This window comes from Engraulis encrasicolus, chromosome 2, assembly GCF_034702125.1.
Source record: "Engraulis encrasicolus isolate BLACKSEA-1 chromosome 2, IST_EnEncr_1.0, whole genome shotgun sequence".
Taxonomy (NCBI): domain Eukaryota; kingdom Metazoa; phylum Chordata; class Actinopteri; order Clupeiformes; family Engraulidae; genus Engraulis; species Engraulis encrasicolus.
The window spans coordinates 25004043-25025559 of NC_085858.1; the positions used below are offsets into that span (position 1 = coordinate 25004043).

The window sequence follows — 21517 nt, forward strand, 5'->3', positions numbered from 1 at the left end:
GAGGCGTTTTGCAATTCATGTTCGCAGATCTGCAACCTTTTCGCCACACACCTACAAATCAATCCATGTAATGCCCTCCACTACTTCTAACACCCTCTAAAAAGCAACATGTTAAATTCCACAATCAGTCATCCAGGATCATAAAATCAAGTCATTTGTCAAACATGTGTACACCTATTAACATAGCCCCTCCACTCCAACATGACTTTTATATGGGGCTGATTAAAAAACAGAGAGCTTTTACATTAGTGCTGGAGCTGTAGCATATGCATATGTATGCATACATAATATCTAAATTACGTATGTATATTGAATCTCTGTATTTAACTCTCTCTCTCTCTCTCTCTCTCTCTCTCTCTCTCTCTCTCTCTCTCTCTCTCTCTCTCTCTCCCCCCAACTCTGATGAAAGTTAATCTCCTGTCAGACAGAATGCCCAGGGGTTGCCGCCGTCACTACTGGATTCCGGCGGATGGCGGGATGCAAGCAAAGGGCAATGGAAGGAAAGAAGAACAAGAGCGTGAAGAGGAGGAAGAAGAAGGAAGAAGAAGAAGAAGAAAAAAGAAGAAGAGGAAGAGTGTTGCAGGAGTGTGCTGGTGCAGTGCTGACGAGCCCCAAGTGCTGCATGATGTTAGACTAATGCAATCCTGTCACATTATACCTCCGAGAAGAAGCCATGGAAAAGTAGGACATTCCTTTAAGTACTACACAAACAGTCATGCACACACAGAGACACGTTAAAACACAAACACCCACATAGAGAGAGAGGGAGGGAGAGAGAGAGAGAGAGAGAGAGAGAGAGAGAGAGAGAGAGAGAGAGAGAGAGAGAGAGAGAGAGAGAGAAAAAAGATGATGGGAAAGAGAGAGGCTGGGAGATGTCGAGAAAGAGCCCGTAAGACAACCCAAAAAATGACTAATGTCACCGGCATCTTCTCCACCAACTCAACTGGCATCCACTTCTAGAGAAATTTGTAAATACTGTCAGTGACATCAGTGTGAAAAGTTATTCCAGCATTAATGCCGCAAAATGCCTGAAAAGAAAGAAAAACACAGCGGAAAAGCAGAGAGGAGGAGAGAGGAACGCAGGGCGAGGGTGAGGGTGAGGGTGGGGAGGCTTGGTTGGTTGGTTTCAGGCCCTGGCCCTGTGGGGTGTCTGCTTTTAATTAGTAATGAGCAGGCAGAGTCGATGCTCTTGTAAACAGCAGTCCAGCGTGAGGCAAACATTTCATTTTCCGTGTCGAAAAAAAAACCCTTACCAACAAACCATCTCTAGACTAGAGGGTTCAGTGTAGAGGCTGCATAAAATGGGGCATTTCAAAGGCATCAGCAGCCGAGCAGCCTAAGTTTTCTGCTAATATCATAATAACACACAGACACAGATGGCCAGACCAGACCAGACGAGGCCAGAGTGGTGAGGTAAGGGGAGGCAAGAGAATCCCAGACAGAGAGAGAGATCTACCATTTATCAAACAAAAAAAGCCCACTTCGGCTGGCTGTGGCCCCTATAAAGGTGTAATATGTCTCACCAGCGTGATATGAAACAGGCAGTCAGGGGGCCGATGGTAGTGTTTACAAACACTGTCTAGAGGGGCCCCGGCACCGGCCCCAGCCCCCGTCGAAGCCTCTCTCTCTCTCTTTCTGGCCAGCAGCCAATCAGGTGGTTAAGCAAAGTGAAGATGCCCCCTAGCAGCGGAGCTATTCCCCACAGTAGATCCAAACAAGTCCAGATGTGTGCCTGGCTGCAGTTCAGTTGGGCTACGTCATACACACTACTTCAGAAACTTCAGCTTCCTCCCTTTTTTTTGGTTATATTTCTCAACTCCTCTCTCTACCCATCTTTCGGGTATAAATCCAACCTGTCTGGTCATGGCAGACTCCCCTCTCTCCTCTCCACATCACCCTCTCTGGATCAGCAGAACTGCCATCATTACAAGGCTTAAATGGGATGTCTGTCAAAACAAACGATCTGTCTGTGTATTAATGAACAGGTGTTATGTCACCGTGCTGGTGAATGGAGCAAGCTGCTAGCTTCAGATACTGTCTGTAGTGAAGCCTATGTGGAGACTGGTAGACAAAGACTGACTAGAGACAAGCGACTAGAGACAAGACTGACTAGCGGGAATAAGAACTATCATTTCATGACCTATGCTATTATGACCAATGAACTACATCAGAATTTCACTATTGAAACAAAAGATATTATCAATAGATTACTAAGACATTATTAAATACCTTGCAGAATATGTTATACAAAACCGAACCCCCTTTTCAGTACCTTGATCGCTTGGCAATTCTGTGGATGTGTGGAATTGCACATCAGGAAAACTCATCGATTTGCCTGCCTGAAATGTTTCACAACGGCACAGAACATCTGGCAGTTTATTTTATTGTTTATTGAGTGATAAGAAAAAAATTGAAAAAGTGGTTGTATGCAGCGGCATGTGCATGTGCAGAATGGTTGAGGTGGGTGCCACAGATACTACCAACATCTCTCCCTCATAGCTACACCCACGTCTCAGCAAGCCTATTCAACAAGCAGCCTGCGGGCCAGATGCGGACCACTTATAATATCTTGCCGCCCAGCAGTGACCAATTAAAATTGAATATAGTTCAGAGGGTTTTTTTGTATTGTCTTATTTTACGTGACCCTCGAAAAACCCAGAGATTTTTCCTTTTGGTCCTCTTGGTACTTGAGTTGAATAGCACTGCCCTACAGTATTCCGTTAACCACATAAGACCTTGAACTCAAAACTGGACCGAGGGATTATAGTTGTATAGCTACATGTAGGAGAAAACTAAAAGATATTGGCCATTTTCAGGAAGCACTTTAGCTGTCCTTGCAAGTGTTAGGGGAGTCAGTTATTCTTCACTATTTGTCCTCAATGCCAACTTCTCCTCAAAGTCAAGCTATTCTCTCAAAGCACATGGAAGTCCTTGTGCACAAGCCATCAGCTGCCCAGGTACAGGTGTAAGGCAGGAACACTTGATCAAACTGAAAAGTTTAGAAAACCCTGCAAACTGGATACAGTGTTTGTGGATGCAGTATTTGTGGTTTCATATTGATCAATCTCATATTGACCAATTTTTTGGCGGAAGTATGTAGGATGGCGCGCAAGGCTACCACTTCCCTAAGCCTAAACACACTTGACTCACATCAAATCAAACAGAAGAAGAGGAATTCATTTGCTAGCAATGAGGCTCATGAGGCAATGAGAGCTGCATCACACTTTAAGAAACTTCAGGTAACTTACTATATTCATCACCACTTGGGACTTTGTAAATACCACTTATAATATATATAGCATCACCACTTGGGACTTTGTAAATACCACACTTTGAGAAACTCTTCTCTAAAGTGTCAGTATGCGGTGTCCCATGGCTGGTGTTATGTCCTTATTTTTGGAAGAGGAAACCAACGCACACCAGAGGTTTCGAGGTGCAGGTAGCGGGTGCGAGATCACTTTCAGAGAGGAAGATACCGCACACTCTTGTCCATCGTGCTGAATTGTATTTGGTGTTATGTCCTACCTTGGGCTCTCCTGGAGCACAGGTCTTGCTCTTCACCGTAGAGTCTCCAGGACCCCTTGGGGGTGGTGGCCGAGTTGTTGTACCCCTGCAGCGCCGAGGGGGGCAGATAGGCGTTCAGGCCCTCCAGCACCTGGGCGCAGTACCACGTCCAGCGCACCCGCGGCGGCTCCCGGTCGCACGTGTACACGCCCAGCGGCGTGCGCTCGCCGGCGCGGCTGAAGTTGCCCGTGGTGGTGCCCAGGCACAGCGAGGAGCCCAGGTTGAAGAGGCGGCTCCGGGAGACCCACTTCCAGAGCTGGTCGTCCCCGTCGCAGCTGGTGGACAGGTAGAGGACGCCGTCCCGGACGCCCAGGCAGCCCTGCGCTCCCTCATGGAAGAAAGTGAAGGTGTCCGAGTCAGCTGTGGAGGGTAAGAGAGAGAGAGAGAGAGACAGAGAGGAGAGAGAAAGAGAGAGAGAGAGAGACAGAGACAGAGAGATAGACAGAGACAGAGACAGAGAAGGAGATGCAGAGGGAGAGAGAGGGGGCAGAAAAACAAGAGCGATCAAAAATGGAAATCTGGCCTTCTGCCCAGTGCTAGATACACGTGATGTTGTTTGTTTGGTGTCACCAGCAGGTGACCCAAAGCACTGCAGACAGACACACAGACAGACAAACAGGCTGACAGGGCCATTGGAATACCCGGACCATCCCCCTCTGGAGGGCCAGGTAAGGCCGTTTACACAGTAGGGTGGTAAAGCGTCGCGGGACGGAAGCGATTTCTACCGGCGTTGGGGAAAATACATGGAAACATACAGTATCATCTGTCCTTACACACCAACCGTCGGGCGTCAGTGGCGCGGGAGCCGGCTCCGCTCCGCGCTGCATTTGGAAAATAGAACTCGAGCGTATTTTTCACGCCGGCGACCGGCGGTGTCTCATTCAAATGAATGGCAAAGTAGCACGCTAGCTTTGGCTCTGGGGGGGGCGGGGGTTTGAACAGGACTGGCCGTGCACGCCGACGCTGTCAGTGTGAAAGGCAGAGTAGAACACACCGGCCGAAACTAAGCAGAAAAAGACCTCATTTGTGTCGCTCCCGTTCCGCTCGGCCAGTGTGTCTGACGCCTAACAACTGTGAAGAAGAGGTAAAGCAGTTTTATATGACAGAAACATTTCACTGTAGCCTATACAGTATGCTATATTCTTTTTCATGAATAACCATTTGTCAGTGATTTATCATACACGTGCATGCTTGATGAAACCTGGCCTTTTGTGTACAATATTACCAGAGATTCTTTAAGTATATAGAGATATGCCAATGTAATAGGTTGCTATGGGCACCTAACATGACCAGGTTCTGGTCTGCCTAAAAGGGCGTGTCATAATACTCCTAGAATGAATAGAACAGTCCTTAGGTCTGCCTAGGTCTGCCTAAAGGAGGATTTCCCCCCACCTCCCCCTTGCAATAATAGAACCCGGAAACAATGGGCCAATGGAACCTCTCTCTCTCTACTCTCTCTGATATTACCATCTAATTCAACGCAACACAACACAAACACACAGTGCTGGTGGCACAGACAGGGGGAGAGGGCATAATGTGATTGTCACTGTCACCACTGTCACCACTGTCACCAGCTCAGTAGAAAAGCAATAATCTCTGGTGCGCAGCTAATGTGGAAAAACACAAAAAGGCAAATCAATGGTTCTGGTTATGGATGTGGAAATGTCCCACCACAGACAGCTGTCGCTAGGCTGACAACTGAATTAAGTAGCAATATTTATTTGTCAGTATTTGTCAGTATATAACACAAACAAAATCCAATAAATTATGTGTTTTTATGTAGGTCTTCATAGCAAATAGGGAAGATGTTGCGCTTTCGACAAAACACAGTGTACTGCAGTGTCATTCAGAAATCAAAAGGTAATCGTTCACAACTGATTTGAATGATGCCACAGATCTTCCTATGGGCTACATACAGTAATCCCACACAGTTCCTCCACATGATCATTACTGTTAAAAAATGTATAATTAATCTATACACCATCTACTGAAACGTTTGCCTCCTTAATCTGTTAAGACATGGTCCCTGTTACAGATGTGTTGTTACCAGAATGGCAATGACCAAGTAGTACAGTAATGTATCGCTAAAGGCTCTGTGTAATGCCATAGTAGTGATATGGTAACAAAGTCCTATCAACGACTATCACAAAGTGCCACTGGTGGAAAAGTGCTCATTATGAGGCTACAGTTACTTTTATAGTTAAGGGAAATGCAGTGGCGGCATGTGGAAGAATGACAGAGCAGAGTTAAGGTTAGGGGTTATGGGTTGGGTTTCATCATGGGGATGAGTAAGACAGTAACTGAAACTGTAAACCGAATGTCAAAATATTGCCTGGAATGCCTCTGCTCTGTGGGCGAACTATGCAAATAAAAAGTGTAATACTACCAAAAGGATCTTTCATGGGAAAGGATAGGCTATTATTGTGTTACAAAGACACCAGGGCTTGACACTGGCACCTGCCAACCGGCCAAATGCTGGTAAAACTTGGCTGTGGCTGGTAACAATTTCAGTGTCACTAGCCAATTTGGCATGTAGCTTATTCTATGGTATGACATATCAGCGTATAGCGTATATTCTGCACTTTGTCCTGTATCAATTGATTGTAGGCCTATTTAAGTTCAAGATAAAGCTCAGTTACTCAGTTAATTTGTTTGTTTTATTTCCATGTAGAAACCAATTCACTCATTTTCTAGCTTTAAGCACCTCATCTTCTGAGGTTAGATGTACACCGTCATGCTAAAAAAAATGTGGCTAGTAGAATAGCTGGTTCGCTAGTGACACGGGAAAACCACTAGCCACAGTGGCTGGCAAGTGAAAAATTTAATGTCAAGCCCTGAAAGACACGTTGTGCCTTGTGTGCACCTGGACACATGAAAAAAAGCTTGCTAGTAGCCATCTCAGCTTATCCATTGACACTCTGGGGTTTGGCCACACTGTAAAGACATGACCTGAGAAGGCTTCTTTCAACTAGAGGAGATTTTGTGGTCTTCACCCTAACGAGGTAATGGGACGACAGTGTGCGTGATGAAATGTTTTCGCAGACCCATATTCGCAGACTCATATTGCTGGTTATGGCTTTGGCCGCTGGTTTTTGGTTTTATTTCTGAGAAGGGAAGAGAACTTTATACATTAAAAACATGTGAAGGTTGAAATCTGTCAAATGCACTTTCTGACCATAGTTTTGTAAAGTCAAGGGCTTGGTAGTGGCCTTTAGATGTGTGCTGAGTTGGCCGCACAGATTTCACTCAGGCCCTCCAGCAATCAGGCAGGCAGGCCGGCAAAATCCCAAAGCATACACAGTTAAAAAAAACTGTGTTATTTAAACACTTAGAGATTCAATTTAACATCTTCTAGAATGTATTTGGTCTCAGAGTATTCTCTAAGTGTTGAACTGACATTGCATTTTTTACTGTGCAGCTGAGCAGCTGTGTTTGGAATAATTCTTTGGAATATAATCGCTGTATGAAAATATGTCCTATGGTGAATGAATACACGGGTCCAAGTTCATGACCTTTTGATGTATCTTCAGGTCTTTTTTATAATACAACTGAACAGCATGGAGGAAGGAAGAGCAGTGACCAGAGGACGAAAGCAAAAGAAAGACCAGGTAGTCTCACAAAGCGGACACAAAAATATAGCATATGACAGAGAGAAGAGCAAAGAGACAGAGAAAAAGAAAGAGAGAGAGAGAGAGATGGTGGGAGTGAACTGAAAGACAAAGAGAGAGAGAAAGAGAGATATAGAGAGATGCAGAGAGCTCTGCAGATAGTAGCTGGATTGAGTCCACAATGAAAGGAATGTCGGGAACCAAACCCAACGGCCTTCCCGAAAGCCAGAGTGGTTTTCTATCATCCCCCCAGCTTCTCCAGCTTTTCTCTTTCTCTCTCTCTCTCTCTCTCTCTCTCTCTCTCGCTGTCTTTCATTCCTGCAGGGGGGAATGTGAGGTTACACGGCCACAGAATGGGTGATGGAGTGTGCAAGAGAGAGCACGAATGGGTGGAAGAAAGGCAGAGTAAGAGAAGACGGAAGTAAAGAAAGAGGAAGGAGAGGGGGAAGAGTTCGAAGGTGTCCTTAAAAAAGAGAGATAGAGAGAGTAAGAGAGAGAGAGAGAGAGAGAGAAAAAAATTAAGCGTAATAAATTGAGGAAAGTGCCCCAAATGATCCCCAAACAGTAGTCCCTCAAGCTCAAGTTAAAGGCTGAGAAGAGAGAGTGAAATGAAAAAGGGGGGAAACGAGAGGTGAAAAAGGAGAAAAAGACACCCTCAGCATTCCTAACATTTGGGCCCCGGAGAGAGCTCAGGAAGTGGAAGGAGAGAGAGGGAGAGAGAGAGAGAGAGAAGAAAGGGATGTGAATATATTGGAACAGGTTCCCACATAAAGCACACACGCACACCCAAGCTCACCAGACACACACATCCAAGCTCACCACACACACACACTCACACACACTCGCACACACTCGCACACACACACATACACAAACACTCACACAGACACACATATGCACACACACAGAGCAAGAGAGTAGTTCTGGTTATATTCCAGCATCACTCATCTTTGTTAGTCTTTGGAATTCAACATAATACTTCACCGCATGAACTATTGTCACGTTGGGAAATGCTGTGTCCAGATTTGTCCAGATCTGTGTGAACCATTTGGAGTCAAGCCAAAGCTTGCTCATACCAGTTTGTATCTACTTTTATTTTACGTTTTTTGTCTCTTCACTTTTTTCACTTTTATTTGTCCAACTTCACGTTACTTACTATTATGCTGCTCTATGTCCTCCTATGTCTAGTATGATTTAATCTAACCTTTTTTGATTTTTAGTAGATTCAAGTTCATTTTAAAGTCAGTGCATGTATTAATGTCTTAACCTTATCTAAGAATGTTTCAATCATTTATTTCTCTATATATCTTATTCCATTTCCGTTTTGACATTGTTTATTTGTGTTTGAGTAATTACTGTATGTCATTTTATTTTCTCCTGTCATATTAGCATGTTACATGATACTCTAAGTTCACTGTTCTCAAGCATGCCAATTGTCTAAACAAGCAAGTACTTGTTCAAGCAAACGTCTCTGTTTTGCTACTTTATATATTGATACTAATACAGTTGTATATTACTTGTTTATTTATCAGAGTCTCCTTCACCTGTCCTCTCCCATTTTCAAATGGGCTCTACAAACAAAACGAGGTGAAGCCACTTGACTTGTCTTGCTGCTGCTCACTCATTCATTCTCTAACACATTCATTCACTCCACTGAGTGAGTTCTGTTCATTCCCCCACCGCACCCCCCCACCCTGCTGCCCTCCTTCAGTCTCCACCTCCTGCGGGTGTATTCAAGTCAACAAGTCAAGTGGAGAAGTGTGGAGCCGTCGCCCCCCCCTGTCCGCGGGGGTATGGTAAAGGCCTTCACACAACACTCTGAAGCCGAAGTGACTGTGCAGATGGGAAGAGATAGCTACGTATTACTTTTACTTTGTCTGCTTGTGTGTGTGTGACAATTGCTAGATATTATCCTTTCTTTCTGTCAGCGTTGGTATTTTCCCTCTCCCTTTCTTTTTTGTATTCATCACTTGCCTACCCCTCTGTCTCTCTGTCTCTCTCTACTCCTCTGTATCCTTTCGTTTCTTGCACACTGTGAGGGCTTAGGAGTGTAATCAACTGTAATTGATGCCCGTTCCTGCACAAGTCTGATTGTTGCACATTGTTGCCGCTAAACGCAGCTAGTGATTACAGGCAGACAGACAGAAATGCCTTGCAAAGCTGTTCTCTCATTATGATGCAATAAGACTGTAAAGCAGCAGCAGAAAAAAGACAGAGAGGAGAGAGAGAGAGAGTGTGATGGAGAAGGAGAGAGAGAGAGAGAGAGAGAGAGAGAGAGAGAGAGAGAGAGAGAGAGAGAGAGAGAGAGAGAGAGAGAGAGAGAGAGAGAGAGAGAGAGAGAGAGAGAGAGACAAAGCCTGGCAACAAAAGACTTGTGGAAAAATCCACAACGCGATTTGAACCCTATAAGCTTTAGAGAGAGAAAGAAATCTGTGTGAGTGAGGAACGCAAATCCCAGAGCTGTCCTTCTGCGGGACGGGCAACAGCTCTGAGAGACCTCAGTTGCCCTCCAGCTCACGCTGCACATGCCCAGACACATCCAAAGGAGCCATCATCCTCCAACACACAAAACCTTAAAGCAACACTAAGTCTCAATACTTAAAAAAAAAAAAAAAAAAAATCTTAAAATAATGTTCGCATAATCACTTCTGTGGTTCGTTCAACTTGTAAGGGAGTTGGAAAGCACCCACGAATATGCTTTGCAACCCTTTGTTGCCTATAACCACATTTTATTTTGTAGACGAGCCAGTGTAGTTTGAGTATGAGGCAATTCCACATCAGAAGGGCTATTCCTGCTTGTCTCCTGTTGCTTCCATGCTCACACACTTTAGAGAGGAGAAAGTAAGTAGCTGTACGGACTCAGCAAAGTAGCCATATTTCTCTGGGCATTTCGGCTTGAAGAGGGTAGATACTCAGAAAGTAAATCTGTGAAAGCATGCTAACGTTCCAGAAATCGACCCCAGACCTGTAGGGTGATTGAAGGGGAAACGGCTTAATGATGCTTTAAATGCAGGTATGCAAGAAATCACAAGTACAGAAGTAGATTCTGCACAGTGAAAAACACAGGGTAACACTTTCTATGAAGATATATATCAATTTATAATGCGCATTATAATGACTTACAACGCATTACGACTACACCCATGATGTTTCATGATGCTTTATGCTAACAGTTGTGTGAATAACCATGAATCTAGCTTAAAATGTGTTATAAATCCAAGGGTGTTATGAGTGCTTGTGATTGGATATAAACTACAGGCTGCCTGATGGGGCTCACAGTGCATTATGAGTACTCATAGCCTTCTATGCACAAGCCTGGATGATGCTTTATGTGCTGCATTATAGATGCATCCATATGAACTTCACTTTACTTAGAGCACACATTGACGACTTATGATCTCACATGAAACATTAAAGCATCTTAATGCTACAGTCCTTATCATGAGTTTATCATCCAGGTCTGTGCACTTTGCAACACTTTGTAAGTAATTATAATGGAGGTAGGGGTATTGTTGCGTTCTAGATGTTGCAAAAATTAACTAGGTGCGTGGACCCAAAAGAAGTAGAATGTAAGGTAGGAGCAGGTTCGCACACTAAACAAGACACAAAGGTCAAGCACAAGGAGTATTTTTATTAGAGCAGGGTAGAGCAGACGTTTCAGGCTGTTGCCATCATCAGTGCTCTCAGTGTCTAAGTAATTATAATGCGCATTATAATTTCCCATAAATGCGTTCATAATGCGCTGTAGATATGGTCTTCATAGAAAGTGTTACCAAACACAATACTACTAGAACACATAGGAATTCAATTTAATATGATGAATTTGTAAATTGGTCCCAGAGTGCTTCTCTCACTGTTGCATTAACATTGAACATTTTACTGTTTTTATTTTTATTTTTTTATTTTACCTTTATTTAACCAGGGAAATAAAATCACATTGAGAATAAAATTCTCTTTTACAAGTGAGCCCTGTGTGATTTGTTGCGACTGCGACTGCATTCCTCCCATCCCACACAACTTGCCCTCTCAGCCAAAAGCAATAACGTGGGCCTGTTCTGCTGCCAGTATTGATTATCAGCAACTCCACTTCACATGTGGCACTCCCCAGCTGATAATGTCCACATACACAGGCTACAGCCGTAATGGAGGCAACCGTACTGTTCCACAGTGGAGTCTGTTTCTTGCATAACAACAGTCATTACTGTAGTGTCCAGGCTCTGCAGAGCATCAAATGAGTGTGGGGGAAAGTTTTGTAAGTACAAATGTATCTAAATGTGTAATTCCGACTGCTATTTAAAAACTCTAAGGAATACAATGTTTTTTTCTGCTGTGTACATAACACAACGGTCACAATTCCAAAAACAACAGTCAGTTCTGAATGGATCCATTAACCATTCTACTGGTTAATACATCCTCTGTATGGATTAGTCCACTTTTATTATGCATCTGCCCAGCCGATCAGTACAGGCTGGAGGCATGTTTGGTCGTCCAGCCATGCACGAGTCTGTGAGTCCATGAGTCTGAGCGTCTGTCCACCCCTCACAGGTTTTTGTTTGCACGATAACTTTTGAACCAAAATCTTGTGTACCAACAATAGACACATGAACTGGTTCAATTTTAGCCAACGCTCTCAAGATGACCAACATTCTTTTGGTTGCACAACGACTAGTATGATTTGTAGAGTGATACTGTGATTTGTGATGACTCTATGGTTCACATAAGGTTTAGGAAGCACACAATTGCACAGTGATATGACACTAGGTGGGTGGAGGCATCAAAATCAACGTTTTCGCATGGCGTTCTGCTCGTTTTCATGTATGATATCTATGCACAAGTCATCGTATCTGCACTGTAGCTACCTGCCACCAGATTGATAATTTGGGAATAAAATCAATCACATTGGTACAATCCCCTCAATCCGCATCCCCTGCAGCAGCCTGGCAGCACACATGTTTTAAGAAGCTATTGTGTCTGTAGTACAGTCATCAGGGGGCTTTGGTGTCTTTGAGTAGCACAATACAACGCAGCACAGACACAGACACAGACACAGACACAAACAGAGACACACACACACACACACACACACACACACACACACACACACACACACACACACACACACACACACACACACACACACACACACACACACACACACACACACACACACACACACACACACACACACACACACACACACACAGAGCCATCTCCACTGACTGAGTGTAAGGAGGATGGCACCATGAAGATCCCCCAGGCCCAGCCCCAGTGCAGTGCAGTGACAAGCTGCTTCCAGAGCTCTGTGTGGAGTTTGATCTTTCTCTGCCATGCCCTTCTTGTCTCCCAGGGGGAGCGTGGATTGCATAATGTTGATCTTGGCTGCTGTGGTAGTGTACAGGGTGTGGGTGTCTGACAGAGGGAGAGCAGAGGAGAGGAGAGGAGAGGAGAAGAGAGCAGAGGGGAGCAGAGTAGAGGAGAGGAGAGGAAAGGAGAGGAGAAGAGAGCAGAGGGGAGCAGAGGAGAGAGGAGGAGAGGAGGGGAGAGGAGAAGAGGGGAGAGGAGAGGAGAGGAGAGGAGAGGAGGGGAGAGCAGAGGAGAGGGGAGCAGAGGAGAGGAGAGGGGAGGAGAGGAGGAGAGGAGAGGAGAGGAGAGGATTGGAGTGGAGTGGAGTGGAGAGGAGTGGAGAGGAGAGGAGAGGAGAGGAGAGGAGAGGAGAGGAGAGGAGAGGAGAGGAGAGGAGAGGAGAGGAGTGGAGGCTCATGGACCTTGTAGCAGCTCTCTGTGGGTCTGGTATTCAGGGCAGTGGAAGCTGGGCCCTGGGGTGCGGAAGCAGGGTTAACACAAACCAGATGCCACCAACCCGTCCGTCCATCCGCCCGCCCGCGCGGCTGCACCCCCTTCCACCCCCCACCGGCCAAACATCCAGCCCAATCATCATACCAGCCATCGACCAAACCCGGACCAACCGCTAGCTCGCACTGCTTACCTCATTTCGTCAGACACATGGATGCCTTTAAAGTGAAACGTTGCTTTAACTACTTTCCCACTACCATCTCCGAGACAGAGAGAGAGAGACAGAGAGACAGACAGACAGGCAGACAGAGAGAGAGAGAGAGAGAGACAGACAGACAGAGAGAGAGAGAGAAGGAGAGAGAGAGAGAAACGTCTGTTTGGCCGTTAGCCGTGAGAGTGGATTGAGAGGATTAGTGGGGTGGGATGAATGCTCTATCAGGCGTCCAAGTGTGGGTTTCACATTGTGTAGAGGAGAAGAAAGAAAGAAATATATAAATATATGTGCATTTATCATCAAAGCAACACGCGAAGGAAACCGAATGCGTTTTGTAGCCAGAACGGCAGCTGCTGCGTGAACACGTGTCAGAAGGCGAGCGGCAAGCGGCAAGCTGAGCATCCAGGGACTCCGTCCAATAGCAACTCCTGTCGGCACGCATCAGGAGATAACACCAACCCTGAGACGCCACATCACCTTCCAACTCACACCCAAGGCCAGGGAAAAGAGGGGAAAAAAAGAAAAAGAAAAATACATTCCGACCATCTGCTTCCAAAAATAGATGCTTGTTTATGTTTACCACAGTAATCCAAGGTGTTAACGATGAGGCCACAAAAAAAGAAAAGAAATGAATGCTGGAATATTTTACTGTTGAAAACTTCTGCCTAAAGCAGTAGGAGTGAGATCTGAGACAATGCTGTTGTTTACATCATCAACATGTAGGCTAGACGTTGTGTGGAGTGAGGACACTTAAAATCCTTTTTTTATTTGATGTTTTATTCCATAGCCTGATTATGTTTCGACTATATCTAAGAAAAAGGGATTTTAAGAGTGCAGACTTCCTCACTCCAAACTTTCAGTAAGCCTTTGTCCTGCACCTTTTCCTGGGATGGGCACAATTTTCACCCTCACATTACATTACATTACTGTACATTACATTACATTTCACTTAGCTGACGCTTGTCTCCAAAGCAATTTACATTTATTTAGGTTCAGGGTATTGGTTACAGGCCCTGGAGCAATGTGGAGTAAGGTGCCTTGCTCAATGGCACTTCAGCCATGGGTGAAGGTGCTGCTAAGGGTGGGATTTGACACTGCAAACCTCTGGTCTAAATGTCAGCACTCTATAACCACTGAGCCATGGCTGCCCCATGGCTGCCCCTCACCAACATGTAGGCTAAGGAATGACAAACTGTCCATTTAACCAAACGCCTGAAACAGCATCTGTGTTTTAAACAAGCATATTGTGTTAAACCTCCTTTGTTGGTGTGACCCATACGCATGATCACAAAGCCCCACGACCTCTAATCATGCTCTTTGTTGCTGTTTTTGTAAATTGCTTACACACATCTTTCACACTTGCAGTGTTTCATCCCAAAAAACGCTACAGACAAATTAAACTACTGCTTGCCCAAAATGCAAAACAGCTTCTCACTCAACCAAAAAGAAACACAGGCATGGAAACTCGCATGGAATTATGTGCATTGATTAGCAAACAGGATTAGAATTAGTGTCATGTTTAATGTTAAACGTCTTGTTGAAAAAAACTGTAAATACGGATATATGAAACTAAATCAATAGCAAAAACTATCTAATTACTGCAAAATACTCAAAGAACCAACAAACGCAAATACACACACACACACCACACCACACACACACACACACACACACACACACACACACACACACACACACACACACACACACACACACACACACACACACACACACACACACACACACACAGTGTGTCTGTCAGTCTGTGATGTGTCTAAGGGTGTTTATGGACCAGTGAGGAGGGTTTGCAGGTTAGTTGTGAGGACAGAGTTGACAAACTCAAGGTGGCCCCCAGGGGATCATGTGACTCAAGGTAAATTACTACCAGGTGCTGTGTCAGCAGTAGTCTTCTCTCCCCCGCCCTCTCTCTCTCTCTCTCTCTCTCTCTCTCTCTCTCTCTCTCTCTCTCTCTCTCTCTCTCTCTCTCTACCTTCCTCTCTATACCTCCCTCTCTCTCTCTCGATACCTCTCTCTCTACCTATCTCTCTCTCTATACCTCTCTCTCTTTCTCTCTCTCTCTCTCTCTCTCTTTTAGTAAAATGTGGGCCACTCTTGTCTGTGTTGTGCCACTCCACTCCCACACTCTCTCACACTGACTCTCAGCTCCACAGCTGTGCCGTGCTGAGCTCTCTCCTCCCTCCTCTCTCCTCTCCGTGAGCTCCATGTTTGCTCAACAACAACAACACCACCACCAGCAGCACCGCCACCTCCCCTCCCTCCTCACCTCTCGGCTCCTTCTAAACATGCCAGCGTCCTGTTACTCCAACCTCTGCCTGAACCCCACCAAGAGAGAACAAATAAACCCCCAAATTAATATCCGATCAGATGACGAGGGTTTGGGACTTCATGCTTTATTTGGCCAACGGCAAAAAACAAAGAAACAGAAACGAACGAAAAATATGTCGACCTCCCCCACCCACCACCACCATCACCCTTGACTCCACCCAACCACCAACCCACGCACCTCTACCCTTCCACAGCCACACCTCCCATCTCCGGGGGTCTCTCGTCTTCGGGCTCTCCCTACTTATCATACTGCCTATGTCTTCTCCTCCTCTGCACTCCTCTCCTTCTTCTTCTTCTTCTTCTTCTACTGTTCCTGCGTGCTCTTCATAAACAGGCCTTAGCTACTGAAGCCCCCGTCGGTGCCAGATGGCTTCCCGCCAGGGCCGGATTAAGAAGGCCTGGGGCCCCTAGGCTATGGTTGCTGTGGGGCCCCCCGGAAAACAAATTTTGCGACAAGTTTACATAGACAGTGGCATAATTACGTGCTAGGAATTAAGGATAACCTGGCAGGTGGGGGCCCCTAGGCTGCAGCCATATCTAGCCTGTGCATTAATCCGGTCCTGCTTCCCGCGGAGTAGAGGGGTTTTATGCTGTGGCCAAGAACAGCAAAAAGGATCCATAGCACAGAGATAGAGAGAGGAGATAGAGAGAGGAGATCAGAGTGGAGCTGAGCGGAGGGGAACAACATGTCACAACCCAAACGCCCTCCTGTACACCCAGGGTTGAGACACACGCGCACACACACACACACACACACACACACACACACACACACACACACACACACACACACACACACATACACACACACACACACACACACACACACACACACACACACACACACACACACACACACACACACACAAACACTTTCATGCATACACACAGGGCTGCTGACAGCTTTGGCTGGGCCCAGGACAAAGTCATCTGAAAGGGCACCCTACCCAATGTAATGGGAACCCAATTCTGGGCCCCCTGTTTCCCTGGGCCCGGGACAACATACCAGTTTGTCCTGTCTGCGGGCCTGCATGCACACACACACACACACACACACACACACACACACACACACACACACACACACACACACACACACACACACACACACACACACACACACACACACACATTCATGCATGCATGCACACACACACACATATATGAGCATTCATAAACATGCATGCATACAAGCCCACACAAACACAACCACAAACCCATCCTCAGTCTCTCAGCGGCTTGCCATCACCTCTCTCACCCTTCTCTCGCCCACTCCTCTGATCACAGGGGCCCACCCTCTTGACCCAGTGGCCCTGCGCAACCCAGACCCACCCAGGCCTTGGCAGCGACAGGCGGGTGGTCGGTGGGTGTTGGGAGCAAGGACAGGGTGAGTGAGTAGGGTGGGTTGGGGGGGGAGTGGGACTGCTGATATGGAAAGGCAAAAATAATATGCATAACACATTCACACACATGTGCAAACATACAGTATGATCACACACACACACACATGCGTGAGCATTCACTCACACACTTGCTCTTTCTCCATCTATATGTGTCAGAGTGTGAATGTGAAAAAGTGAGAGAAAAACAGAGACACAGGGAGAGAGAGAGAGAGAGAGAGAGAGAGAGAGAGAGAGAGAGAGAGAGAGAGAGAGAGAGAGAGAGAGAGAGAGAGAGAGAGAGAGAGAGAGAGAAAGACACGAAACACAGAGGCAGAGGCCCGGATTAAATTAACACCATAAGCACTTGAGTATAGCAGTAGCAACAAACAAAGCTGCCGGTGCCAAGAAGACCTTGCGAGGGGTCAGAGAGGAGCAGGGAGGAGGGGGAGAGGGGAGGAGAGGGCCCCACGCAAAACAACCCAGAGGAAAGGGCTCACACGGAGGGAGGGAATGGGGCTCCCGCAAAACAGGGAGCTGTGAAGCCAGGAGGCCCAGGATGTTGACTTAGAAAGCGAATTGAAGTTGTTTCCCAAGATCTGATACCAGAGATCAGGAAAGCTGACAGGCGGGGGACAAGGCAAAGGGGTCAGTTGTACCGGCCCTAAGGGAGAGCAGGGTGGGCCCAGAATTGGGTCCTCATTACATTGCATGTATTGGGTGGTGGGGGCTTTTTCAAACTACTTTGTCCCGGGCCTGGCCAAAGCTGACAGCAAACCTGGACAGTAGAGATGATGAGATGGGAGAGGTCCGTGTGAAGTGGCTGTATTTAGACAGATGTTTGAGGGATCTTTAGTTACTCGGAACGGCATGGCGGGGAAGGGAAGAGGTGTGCCGGGAAGAAGGTACACACTACAGTAAAAAAATGCTGTGAGGCCCTGCCGTGGCCAACCGGTAGGACACTCGCCTGCCATGCGGCTGACCCGGGTTCGATTCCCGGCCCCGGTCCTTTGCAGACCTGTCCCAATTCGCTTCCTGTCCACCTCTCACACTGTCCTATCAAAATAAAGTCTAGAAAGACCAAACAAAAGTGTTGAATGAACACTGCATGTTTTATGTGTACACAGTAAGGGAGGGAAGGGCCCTGCCGTGACTCAAATGGTAGGGCACAGAACTGTTACGGCGGGGACCCGGGTTCGATTCCAGCCCTGGGTCATTTCTCTGTCCTCCACTCTCTCTCTCTCTCCCATTTGCTTCCTGTCAACATCTCATACTGTCCTATCAAATAAAGGCACAAAAGCCCCTAAAAATGTATTTAGAGAAAAAGAAAGGGAGGAAAGGATGGATGGATAGGAAGGGGAAGAGTGTTTGGTGGAGAGGAGGAAAGGAAGAATGAGTGAGTCAGAGATAAACGAGAAGAGGTGTGATGGGAGGAGAAGGAGGGAGGATGACAGAGGGAAAAACACATATGACTGAAAAAGAAAGAAGAAGAGAAAAGGCAGTGAGCACAAAATGGGGGGCGGGGGTGCTGTTAGTGCTTTTGTTTGGAGGGAAATGGGCTTACACATGTAGTGCTCTCAAAGCACATAAAAGCGCACTTACACGCACAGGCACACACACACACACACACACACACACACACGCACGCACGCACACACACATACGCACGCACACACACACACACACACACACACACACACACACACACACACACACACACACACACACACACACACACACACACACACACACACACACACACACACACACACACACACACACACACACACACACACACACACACACTTGGGCAGATGAAACGAACATTCACACACACACACAAACAAGCAGGAAATTCCAGGATCTTGTGTTTGTTTCGGCTCTATTTTACAGCGTTGAGATGATAGCATGGAACAGAATAACAATTCACCTCTGCAAAACTAAGCACAGAGTGTAGGCCGGCCAGCCGACTGTGGGTGCGATTTCACTGTAGGTCAAGCTACAGTAGTCTTCTCATGTCATGTGTTGTATTTTTAATTGGGTCTCCAGTACTTACTGTAATTCAAATACATCAGCACGTGTTCAACAGGAGAATATAGAAAGGTATGGAAATAGGTGTGTGTGTGTGTGTGTGTGTGTGTGTGTGTGTGTGTGTGTGTGTGTGTGTGTGTGTGTGTGTGTGTGTGTGTGTGTGTGTGTGTGTGTGTGTGTGTGTGTGTATGTGTGTGTGTGTGTGTGTGTGTCGGGGTGGGGGGGGGGCATCCATCTGCCATCCATCTTGCAAAATGATGCCCTGTGTCATGTATAAAATGTCCAATGTCAAAAACACCACTTGCAATAAAGATAAGTAGGATCACTGACAGTGTGTGCGTGTGTGAAAGACTGGTAGTAAGGACAGACCTATGTGCATCACTGCAAACGTCTGCGCCATTCTCGTCATTACTGTTTTAAGACAAGTAGACAAGGGGCAACACATGTGACACATATCTAAATAATAAAGTCGTTACATTGTTATTATTAAATGTTGTGGAAGAGAGTGATCTTCAGTGCCTTCCTCGGACCTATGCACAGGAAACACGCTCCAGTGCGAACTGCAAACAAACCCGTTATATCAACCAGCTTTACTGTAGCCTAAGTGCTGGGTCAGCCCTAGCCCACCCAGGAATAGATCTCAAGGCTGTCCTTTGTGCTTTTAAAAACTACTCCAGAAGTTAAGCAGTTGTCATCTCAACTAGTTTAATGGCAGTCTTTTCCCAACTTAACAGACTTCCCCAAGAGAAAGACAATGGCACAGACGGGTTTACAACGAACAGCGATGCATGCACTAAAACGACAGCACCGAGGAGTCTCTCCTGGTGTGCGTGGCAGAAGGTGTCCTGTTTGACCTGGCGTTAAAACCGGGAAATCATCAAGGCACTCGGCGCAGCTCTATATTGTATAACCGGATGTAAAGGTCACATCTGCCCGAGGGATGCCAAATGGCGCTGAAGCAACACGTAGCACAACCGGGAAGCGCTCTGGTGGATAGGGAAGAAAAGTCCAGCAGTCCTGAGACTGCTCGCTAACCTAGTTTTGACTTCAGTCCTGCAAGCAAAACATAAAAGGGAGAAAATCCCCCTCCCCCTTTCCACCCCCTCCCCCGCCTCGACCACATCTGGTTCCACTCAGATTTTGGAGTTTCGTGGCATTCCATCGCATCAGCATCAGTGCACCGTTGGCATCAGTGAACGATCAAATACATTTAAAAAAAAGAAAACACAAAAAATGAATTCCAATGAAACAATTCGATTAGCTAAGCGAATAACATATACATGCTACTGATGCAACGTGTTACTTTTGCTGGGTAGTCTGCAAAAGTAGCTACCGGGCAATGCGCTTGGCTTAGCGAGATTCAACTTGAATGAAAAGTCTGCAACAGTCTTACACATTGGCCGGAGAAGTTGAGTTTTCTTACCTGACACCGTGCTCTTTAGTTCCAGACTAAATAGCAATAAATATAAAGTGCTGTAACTGCAGAAACTGATTTTCTTGGTCCATAATCGTCTCCAGTGATCTGGATCCTTCCCGGCGAGTTGCATTCCCTCAGTTGCCCGAAACGGTTACCGTGGAGAAGGGAAAGAAACCAGCTTTGTCCCGGGGAGACACGGGGTGCAGCGAGAAGTGTGTGAGGTTTCCGTGCAGACCAGAGAGAGTGAGAGAGTTCTCTTGTGGAGGGATCGTGCCTTGCGAGGGCTGTTGTCTATCCGCGCGTCATTTATTGAACCCGAAGTGAATGAGCGCAGCAGACACTGCGTCACCCGTTCCCCACTCACACTCACAACACACACACACACACACACACACACACACACACACACACACACACACACACACACACACACACACACACACTCTCTCTCTCTCTCTCTCTCTCTCTCTCTCTCTCTCTCTCTCTCTCTCTCTCTCTCTCTCACACACACACACACACACACACACACACACACACACACACACACACACACACACACACACACACACACACACACACACACACACACAGTTTAGGAAGGACTGCATGTAAATAATTTACACATATGAAGGGAAAGTATAAGCAATAAGAGAGTGGACACATTTATTTTCCAATTGGTGTTTTTTCAGACTACAACAAAGAGTGGGAATGAAATGTTGTCTGTGCGGTCTAGGAAAACATGCCTCTTCTTTGCTGTGTACAAACATCATGCCACTTCCTTCTAAACATCAATTATGGGGGTAACAAGCACACGCCGAATGACATTGATTTTCACTGTATGGCCTTAGTGCTGTCGGTTGAGGTTAATGGATTGGAGGCCTATATCTGTACTCATGATCAGTAGGCTATACTTTAGGGTTTTTGCAGAAGATGGCAAAATTAAGTGAAATAACACCTCCTGAGAACGTACGATAGGGGGTCGGTGGAGAGGAGGGAGCAGATGCCATCGTGGCCAAGGGCTTGTAATTCCGGGTGATTTCTGGCGTATGCTACCACAGACACCCTCATTTTCATCAATCCTCATCACAAGTTGCCGTGCAGAAGTAAACAAATAGGCATGACCTCATCTTGGCCTGTGATGATGATGTCCCCCTGTGCCCCCTCT

At 46.3% G+C, this 21517-nt stretch overlaps 1 protein-coding gene across 1 annotated transcript in view; it reads right to left on the minus strand.

Annotated features, from left to right (window-relative positions):
• The window catches only part of mrc2 (mannose receptor, C type 2), an 82581-nt gene extending 61877 nt beyond the window's left edge, over window positions 1–20704 (minus strand). Inside the window, exons 1-2 of the mRNA XM_063184708.1 lie at window positions 20359–20704; window positions 3526–3924 (exon numbers count right to left, since the gene is read on the minus strand). Coding sequence (XP_063040778.1) covers window positions 3526–3924; window positions 20359–20482 — 523 coding nt within the window. The 5' untranslated portion in view covers window positions 20483–20704. The remainder of the gene's footprint in view (window positions 1–3525; window positions 3925–20358) is intronic.
• Window positions 20705–21517: the final 813 nt, after the last annotated feature.